At 34.3% G+C, this 9,600-nt stretch overlaps 1 protein-coding gene across 2 annotated transcripts; it reads left to right on the top strand.

The window, feature by feature from the left end:
- The first annotated feature begins 1,376 nt into the window (after nt 1-1,376).
- Nucleotides 1,377-8,801, top strand: LOC130810019 (probable sugar phosphate/phosphate translocator At3g17430). 2 transcript variants are annotated; one of them, XM_057675925.1, is made up of 9 exons: nt 1,377-1,868; nt 3,347-3,454; nt 4,194-4,225; nt 4,312-4,362; nt 4,599-4,660; nt 4,737-4,998; nt 5,578-5,843; nt 5,988-6,085; nt 7,965-8,792. In XM_057675925.1, exons 1-9 carry the CDS (start codon nt 1,785-1,787, stop codon nt 8,055-8,057), a joined length of 1,056 nt encoding a protein of 351 aa, XP_057531908.1. In that variant the 5' UTR covers nt 1,377-1,784; the 3' UTR covers nt 8,058-8,792. The 2 variants fall into 2 exon arrangements, with proteins under 2 accessions (XP_057531908.1, XP_057531909.1); XM_057675926.1 differs by having other exon boundaries at nt 1,391-1,868; nt 7,971-8,801.
- Nucleotides 8,802-9,600: the final 799 nt, after the last annotated feature.

Genomic DNA, 9,600 nt, shown 5'->3' with positions numbered 1-9,600 from the left:
AGGTTAAGTGGGCCCATGGAGTGTATACTAAAGGTGCAAAATGGGAGATTTTCAATGCTCCGGTTACAGCTAGCTGGACTATTAAGAAGCTTTGTCAAGTAACAACAATCTTGAGGCCATGGATATGCAAGGATGAATACTCAATCAAGGAGGTATATGAACCTAGTTTGGGGAATAGTCCAAAGGTGCAATGGAGGCATCTAGTTTGGAATAGGTTATCCATACCAAAAACTAGATTTGTTTGTTGGTTAGCTGCTAAACAAGGACTAAGAACAAAGGACAAACTAAAGCATATCAGAGTGGTAGATTATGATTTGTGCCCATTGTGTGGTATACACCCAGAAACACACTCTCATCTTTTCTTTGAGTGTCTTTTTAGTCTCTTATGTGTGGCAGGAATTAAGGCTTGGACAGGCATCTCTTTGAAGCCGTTTACTCGCATGGACTTTAGAAAATGCGGTCTTTCTCGATTAAAACAATAAGTGATGACTGCAGTATATGTTTCCATTATATACCATATTTGGAAGTGCAGGAATGAGGTGATATGGAATCATTGTGTACGATCCCCTAGGTGTGTTATTTACATGGTTAACGCAGATATATCTCAAAGATGCCGTGTGCGGAATATTAAGCCTTTGAAGGAGAATTGAAGCTACTGCTTTCTTGTTTTGCTTCCCCTTGGAATCAGACTTGCTAGTATCTTCATGCTACTGTTGTCTGGTGCAGCTGATGACCACATTTGTCTTCTTGCTTGATGACCTGCTGGTTTCTTGGAATCAGACTTGTTATGTTGCAGTGCTTGATGACCTGCTTGCTACTCTCAATCTGCTGTCTAATTTGTCTTCTTGCTGAATTGACCTGCTTTCCTTGCTGCTGTCTGTATCTGGTGCAGCAGCTGCACATTTCTAGTCTTGTGATCGTATACTTTCTGGTCTGATGTAGCTGGTTGTTGCTGTTTTTCTAATCTGGTACAACTATTTTCTGTTGGCTGCCTTTTTTATTGTTGTCTGTAAATCTTATAGCTCCTTTGTATAGCTTGGACTTTATAGCTGACTCTAGTATGTTGACTGTTATTTAGGCCTCTCCTTTCTCGTATGCATATAAAGAGTGGGATAAATAAACCCTTCATAGAAGGTGGGCCTCGTTTCTACAGTAATGCAAATAAGAAAGGATGAGTTTTTATTGCCTTGATGTATATTGGTTTTTCTGGTGAATGAAAAAGTTTTTTATTTGCCAAAAAAAAAAATAATAATAATAATTTATCTCTAAATATTAAGGTTGAATATGATTTGTAAATTATCTAAAAAAAAACTATGATTTGTAAATTTAAATTTAGTCAAGTTTGGAATATAACACAAATTAAGTTTACTTTGTTATATTCATTGACCGACTGTCACTCTGTCGATTCAATTCAATTTGTATTGCATTCCCTAATCTGAGATTATTTGTTTATAACCATTTCCAATTCTCAATTTTCAATTCATTTCTTTGAATTACCAAACCCTAGATCGTTACTTTTTTCCGCATGCCTGGAATTCTAACTATCAACCTAATACCACCGACAATCTCCCTTTTTCTGACGGATTCTTGTTTGTTTTCCTTTCTTCATCGATGGCGCATCAATATCCGATCCAATTGTAGGAGATGTCAAAATTTCTAAATTTGGGTTTGAATTATACTTTCTGAGTGGTTGTGAATTTGAACTCTCCACATTGATTCAATTTTGGTTGAAAACTCATCAACACTGTTGTACAATAGTACTCATAGTCCTAAAGTTTGCGAAAATGATCAATACATCATTTGCACTCACTTATCTCTACTTGCTCATTTACATTTTACTTTCATCTGGAGTTATACTCTACAATAAGGTATTCTTCTTTCTTTACCCTTTTTTATTTCCTGTTCTTGTTCTTTATCTTTCTTGTATTTTTGCAATTTAACATTGTAAACTGGCACTAAATAGTAATTTTGCTCATTGCACTCACCATTTCTATTACTCATGAATTTAAAATCACTTAAAGCTGCTAATTTTTCTGTTTTTAAGCCTCATTGAATGTTTTCCCCTTAAAGCTACTAGACTTCTTATAGTATTGTAATCTCATAGGATAATATGCTGATCGGCATAAGTTGCTCATAAAATAATACTGGAATGTTCTATGGATCTCCAATTGTTTCTTGAAAACCTACATTCCACTTTAGAGAAACTAAGATCATGTCGTTCTTGAAAAGTAAAAAGTGCGTCTAGAAGCTGTAGTCTTAATGGATAATTTATTTTTTTAGATTGCTTCTAGATGCTATGCAAGATTGTATGTTTTCCATAATGGATGTCCGTCAAGCAATTAGAGAGAAATTCTACATAATTGTATGAACTATGGTGGTTGAGCCAATGTTTAGATTCAGTTCAATATGAGAAAAACGAAAAAAAAGAGAAATTGTAATTTATTGTTCCGAAAACTTAGGAAATGAAATTTGATCCAATAGTTGCTAAATAAAACATAATGTTGTCCAAATACATTGATCATATAAGCATAACACTAATCATAATTCATTTGTCACAAAAGTAGAACATAATATAACCATGATCGAAATTTTGTGCCTTAGTGTTGGCGTTTAACATAACCTGTTTTACCGCTTTAGTATGAACAGTTTACATGCAATGTTTCACCATTCATGCTTTAATGATTGAGCGTTTGATTTATCCATGGGTGATGGGACAATTGGCATTGCTTTACATATAAATATAGGTTTTAATTATTAACTCTCAATGTATCTTGCAATTTTGCGCGATCTCGTGAGACTAGATAAGTGGATATAATATGCTAAATTAATGATTGGTTGGACTGCAAGCATCTTTGATAGTTTTTAGTTTAATTTGGGGTTAGGCTATAAACTTTTACATATGCATAGACTTTGTCTCGTCTTTTTAACGAGTAATGAAGCTTCTTTTTTTTTGTATGTTTTAGCCTATGGCATTTGTTGCACCCAATAGGTGTGTCTAGATTTATGTTGTTTTTGTTAGAATCAATTATGTGTTTTCGATATTATATATTTATCATTATTGTGGAAGAGTCGTCAAATATTTCATCACAAAATAATTTTTTATCTTCCAAAGAGGGAATTGATGATTGTCGTAGACCATGTGTGTGTTTGGATTGTCTTTTTTTGGGGGTGGGGTGAGTGGTTTATGGTTATTTTCTTATGTAATCTATATGGAATTATAAGTTTCATTTACTTTTACATTGCCATTAATGCGTGATCTTTCTCTCTCCTCTTTGTTTTTGCAAAAAGCTGCATAGATCACTTCTAACTGGGTTTCCCTTTGTTTTGTCTCGAAAATCTTTTGCAGTGGGTTCTTTCCCCAAAGTACTTTAATTTCCCATTTCCCATAACACTCACAATGGTTCATATGGGATTCTCTGGACTGGTGGCATTCTTTCTTGTTCGTGTTTTTAAGGTATGGTTTGAAGTAAGAGTAAATTTTGCTCCAATAAGCAATTGTTTGTCATCCTGTTGTGTTCTTGCCAAGTGCAATTTTTCTTTTGACTAGGCATAACTTGTACCATAAATTAAAGCACCAAGAAGTCTGGAAGGAATTTCACTTAAATAAGTGTTTGTATATACTTTATCTTCATATTCTTAGGCCTTTAATAACATAGAGCAATGCACATTCAAATACCTCCTAGCTTTCCACTATAATTTTATACACTTGGGAGTTGGGAAGTTGTATGCATACCAATACTTGTTATGAATTAGGAATTCTTTTTTAGGACTTAGTGGGTACTGAATATCTCTATTCTTTTTGGTTTGATTGGACCTAATAGATGATTAGAACACGACTAAATCAACTTTTATTACTCCTATATTGTAACTATGCATTGCAGAGTCGAACATGAAAGGAATTAAGGAATTAAGATCTCTTAACGAGTTGCACTTTGCTTTCTTTTCATATTCCTTGGATGCTTCATTTCTTAATATGTTCGTGATGAACTAGTAATTTTTATTGCAAAAAATTTTTTCGGGATTATGCTAAAGTAATTGAGGCAGCATCTCTTTTCTTTTTATTCATAGGAATTTTGATCCCCTTGATCTCTCATTCTGGAATGCCTTAAAATCCTTCCCTCCATGCCCTCCTCTCCTATCCCTCCCCATCATATGGATAGCTTTTATAGTGACACTATCTGATTTTTTTGCAGGTTGTATCTCCTGTCAAAATGACATTTAGAATGTGAGTAGCATCACAAATATATGAACTCTTTAATTAATTGGTACTTTTTGTACATATTCTTATTTGAAATTTTTACGTGTTGGCAGATATGCAACGTCTGTGATCCCCATAAGTGCATTCTTTGCTTCAAGTCTATGGTGAGCTCTTTCATGTACACCTTTCTTCCACTCCCCGCTTTTGTTTAACTAAAGGCTGAATAAATTCAACCTAGTCAGAAACATAGTGGTGGTGAATTTCTTACTCCTTCCTTGACATCTGGCTCATCTTCTCCCTATTCAATCTCATTTTCAAGTTTTTTTTACGTAGTATTATATTTTGTTTTAGTATTGACTAGGAATGAACATGCTAAAGATTATCATTTTGGTCATCACAGGTTTGGAAACACTGCTTATTTGCATATTTCTGTGGCCTTCATTCAAATGCTTAAAGCTTTGAGTATGTGCAAAAAATACATTAAATCAGCTTCATTGCTTCTTTTACTATGGCTGTTTTAACCTGGTTCTTAATGCAGTGCCTGTGGCTACATTTCTCATGGCTGTTGTGTGTGGCACCGACAAACTAAGGTGTGACGTGTTCTTGAATATGCTCCTGGTCAGTGTTGGAGTGGTCATTTCCTCATATGGGGAAATCCATTTTAACATCGTTGGCACACTATACCAGGTCACAGGGATATTCGCTGAAGCACTTAGACTGGTCCTAACTCAAGTCCTTCTCCAGAAGAAAGGCCTGACCCTAAATCCTATCACTAGCTTGTATTACATAGCTCCTTGCAGGTATGAATTGGCTAATTATTTTTTCTCTGTATTCTATCAACCACAATGTTTTCATTATAATCTCATTCAGCTAGATGTTTGCTTGATCTATGTTTAAAATTCCTGAAAAGTTTGCTAATTAGTAAATTTCGAGCTTTAAATTCTCAAGTATTCTTGGAATCTGGTGTGAAGTAACTGTTTAATATATACACACACACACGCATACACACACACACACATACACATACATACATACATATATATATATATATATATATATATAATACTCTTAGGACAATGATACTCTTAAGACACACACATATCCGTACGCACATACACCAACACACACACACACATACATATGTAACCTTGTTTTGAAAAACGAAATCACAACCAACAATTCTTCAATATGGTGTAATTTCGACATGAAGTATGGTGTCTATATGTAATCTGTCTATTTAAATGAGACTGCTTGCCTTAGAGAATAAACTTGTATTGACAGTTTTTTGTTTTTTTTTTTCAGTTGACTCTTTGAACTATTGAAACTGTACGTTGCTACAATCTTAAAAAACTAACTCGGCTGTTCCTGTTTCCATGCAGCTTTGTGTTTTTGTTTATACCATGGTCTATGTTGGAGCAGCCTCAAATGGATATTTCACGTATACAATTTAATTTTTGGATCTTCTTCTCCAATGCAATTTGCGCTCTGGCTTTGAATTTTTCAATTTTCTTGGTAATTGGTAGAACTGGGGCAGTTACTATCCGTGTTGCTGGTGTTTTAAAAGATTGGATTCTGATAGCCCTTTCAACAGTTATTTTTCCAGAGTCAACCATCACGGGGCTCAATATTATTGGCTATGCAGTTGGTATTGTTCTTATTTATACATTGTTTAATGTTATTTGAGTGTCTGATATGGATCTATCATTGCATTATGCTTCCAATTTCTTTAGTTGTGTTTAGCTTTCCTGATATTTTTTTGCTTATGCTTTCTTTTGTTTCAACCATGCAGCACTTTTGGGTGTAGTTATGTACAACTATTTGAAGGTAAAGGATGTGCGAGCTTCTCAACCAGGGACTCCTGAAAGAATTCCAGATAGAGCAGCTAAGGTTTGCTTCTTAAATCTAGTAGATTTAGCCTTTTTGTTCTGTGAGCTGTTTTCATCTGTGTTTTTTCCTTGTTTATGGGCATTTTCTCGTGTGTATTTGGGAACTCTTCTCTAGCAATTTTTTTTTGAAATTTACAACTGTGAAGCTCCTTTTGTTTTTCACGGAATTTATCTCGCTCTTGAATTAACTTTGATTTATTTGTAAAATGTTTTATTATATTGATTGAAATCTAGCCGTGTTTTTTACTTGGTATTTTCTTTAAATCACTCTACTCCATCAGCGTGGGATTGGCCATCTCCAAGTGACTTCGTGTGTTAATCGGTTTGAAAACCAATTGTATCTTGTATCAGATTTTAAATGTCCAGAAGTTACATCTAGCAACCTTCCCTTGAGATTTAGTTGCAAATTTAGATCAGCATTGTTTCTAAATAGTATTCTTTGATGCTCCCAGATGTCTATAGTTTATATCTCATTTAGAAGTGGGTGTTCAGGTCATCGGTTCAGGTTTTGTTAATGGTGTTTTCATTTGGGTTCTGTGTGTACATGTTTTTTCCTTTCATATTTATGTGTCAATTCAGGTATCCAATTCTTTTCTCTAGCAAGCAATTCTGTTTGTTATCTTTCTTTGTGTCTCAGATCTTTAATTCGTCGGAAGTGAACAAATTTTATTTTTTCCAAGCTAGAGTATAGTAGCCATTACAAGAATCGGTCTTACATCCCAAGAACCTGCAGTTAAGGACTCCTTCTGGAAGGAACTTCTCCTAAGAAAACACTCAAACGGCTAAAGAAGTAGCTTTATAGAAGTATTACAAGTCCTGAGAGTGTAAAATGTGTAAAGGAAATCCCTTTAATCATCATTTGTGAGATATATTTCATTTCTCCACTTAACCAAAAGGTTGTCCTCATTAGAGGCTACTATTTTTTGATGTTTTCTTATAGTTGAACCACTCTAGTCACTTTCTCCGAATTTAGGCAAAAAAATCTCAAATCTCACGGCAGGTAATCGTAAGAAGTGTTTTGGACATATTTGTGTGTTTCATATTTGTATGTCTTGGAATTTTTTTTAATACATCCCGCAACTTATTTATGTGTTTTCTTTTTTCTTTGAATTTTAAAATATGGACAGATTTTTGGGTGTAGTATAGTTTTGTTGTGCAGGGTCAAGAATTGTTTCTACTTGAACTTTTACGCTATCCTACCTTGGTAGTACTATAATAGTCGTGTCATGTGGTTATATTATGTCTCTTGTTTGAGTTTTTGTTATGGATTTGAGTCCGCAACAAGTTATGGGATTGGTCCACTTGAGTTGTGTGCTGCTAATGAGTTTATAAATCAATTGTTTTTTCTCACCTACTGAACTAGTCTTTTGGATGAGTTCTCCTATTTGATCTAAATCAAATTGAAGTTCTTACTTTGATATCTGGATTTTATGACATGATGAATTCACAGCTGTCACTAAAGGTGCGCAATTGAGTCAAATTTGAACCAATCTGAAGACGATCCTTATCCACCCAAAAATGCCCAATCCGAACACTTGAATCAAGACCTGATTCAATTACCTGAACCAACCCTTCCAGTAGTAAGGAATGCTTTCTAAACATGTATGCATTATAAACAGCATATGGGGAAACTTATGCCGATTCTGTGGCTGCCTTTAAATTCACTGCTGTCTGTTACCTAATTTGGTTGTTGAATTTGGAGAGCTAAGTGAATAAGGTGATAACTCTGTTTAGATTTCTGTAAAAAATAACTAAAATCCTTATAGATTGTTATTGAAATTGCTGTGGTGTTCCTGCTTATACACATAGATCTTACCGTGTTACTAGTAAATAAAAATTCATATCTTTGAACCCATTTTGTTGGTGATGTACTTTGTTAGATACAGGATTGGAAACTGGAAAAGAAGTCATCTGATTTATACGTTCCTGATGATAACGATAGCAAAAATGGTGGAAACAGTGGAGCAAGGTAGCTAGCTTCCGAACTGATTGTTGACGAAGAAGCTCCTCTTATTCCATCCTCAAGGCTATCTCACATAGGGCGTACTCAGGTTTAGACTTGTGAATTGTGTATTGTGATCTTCATTATATCACCCCAATTTTACAGAGAAGAATAGGAACTATAAATAGAGGCATACAATATATTCTAGACATCCAGATCCTTCTTTTTGCTGTAATATTTTTAGGACATGGTAATCTAGGTCAATTCATTTGTAATGATTCAGAATACGACCCTTTTGTGGGTTCTTGTACTTTGTATTTTTTATCAGAGCATTCTCCCTTTCTTTTTGATCATCTGAGTTCCTTTTTTCCGTCGGTGTATGCGTCAAATGCAAGCAACGAGCAGCTACATGTAGGGATGGCAACGGATTTTAGACATGAATCTGTTTTGGCGGATTTCGGTCCTGAAAGTATATTTGGATCTGGATCCAGGGATGGCAACTTATATACCCCCGCCATTTTGTTTGTTTCAATTGTCAGCTGTTGAAAATCCCCAGCTAGCCTGTACCTAGACCTTCAGTTTTCAGGGTCGGGTTTGAATTGAGTTCGGATCGACCCAACTTATATATCTGTTTGTTTTGAGGAACAATTGGATCAATTCTAGCGGACATTCCGTCCGTCTCATTATGAGAGTTACCTTACATGTAAGTTAAATAGCCAACTAATAAGAGTACATACTATTAGCATATGGGCATTTTGTTTTGAACCCGTTTTATCAAAAGACGGTCTTTAACTAGAGTAACTCACTCAATTATACTTCCTTTGTTTTTTTTAATTGCACCTAAATACTTTTTTATGCTTTTTTCAATTAATTATATCTAGAGTTATACACAACTAAAAATTATAAAAATTTGATAGAGATGTAGGAACATCAATAATGTATAGCTCTGTTTTTTGAGTGACTACTTTGGACTCTTTTATTTATTTATTTATTTATTTATTTATTAGGCTCCCCTTCTATGCACATGAAGAATGCGGTTTGGAAACCCTTCCTAGAAGGTGTGCCTCTTTAGCATTCTGATGCAACAATTAGAAGTCAATGGTGGCAGCCTGGACTATGTTTTGTGGTTTGTTTTTATGAAAAATCCCTTTCTTATTCCAGAAAAAAAAAATTATAAAAATTTAATATTATGAAAATATGCGTTAAGACGAATAAAATAAAATCCCACATAATTATGTTTTTCTAATATGCAAAATAAGAAAATGCAAAAATGGGCTTGGTTGCCACTAGAAAACGGTGCATAACTCTTACAACTAACAATGAACAACTCTTGTATAGTGAACGTAACTCTACTTTTGTTTTCTCTTAAAAGTCCTTGGATTCAATTCTATTGACTCTTCACAACTTCTATAAGGATTACAAATTTTTTGATGCCATGCAGTTCCTAATTTTTTTTTTTTTTTTTAACATAGACTGCATTTTTCATGCCTTTTTTTTAACAGGATATAGTTTTTCTATCATCAACAAACTTATTAATTTTGCACTTTTTTTAGAGTGATCTCAATCTCCTTATA

The sequence above is a fragment of the Amaranthus tricolor genome, chromosome 4 (assembly GCF_026212465.1).
Source record: "Amaranthus tricolor cultivar Red isolate AtriRed21 chromosome 4, ASM2621246v1, whole genome shotgun sequence".
Taxonomy (NCBI): Eukaryota; Viridiplantae; Streptophyta; class Magnoliopsida; order Caryophyllales; family Amaranthaceae; genus Amaranthus; species Amaranthus tricolor.
This window is presented reverse-complemented; position numbering and strand designations above follow the sequence as displayed.

Excerpts from the sequence above, each read along its gene's own strand:
- LOC130810019 (XM_057675925.1), top strand. The coding sequence starts at position 1,785 with ATGATCAATACATCATTTGCACTCACTTATCTCTACTTGCTCATTTAC. Across the intron at positions 5,844-5,987 it reads TATTATTGGCTATGCAGTTG|CACTTTTGGGTGTAGTTATG; the intron begins GTATTGTTCTTA and ends TCAACCATGCAG. Across the intron at positions 6,086-7,964 it reads TTCCAGATAGAGCAGCTAAG|ATACAGGATTGGAAACTGGA; the intron begins GTTTGCTTCTTA and ends GTACTTTGTTAG.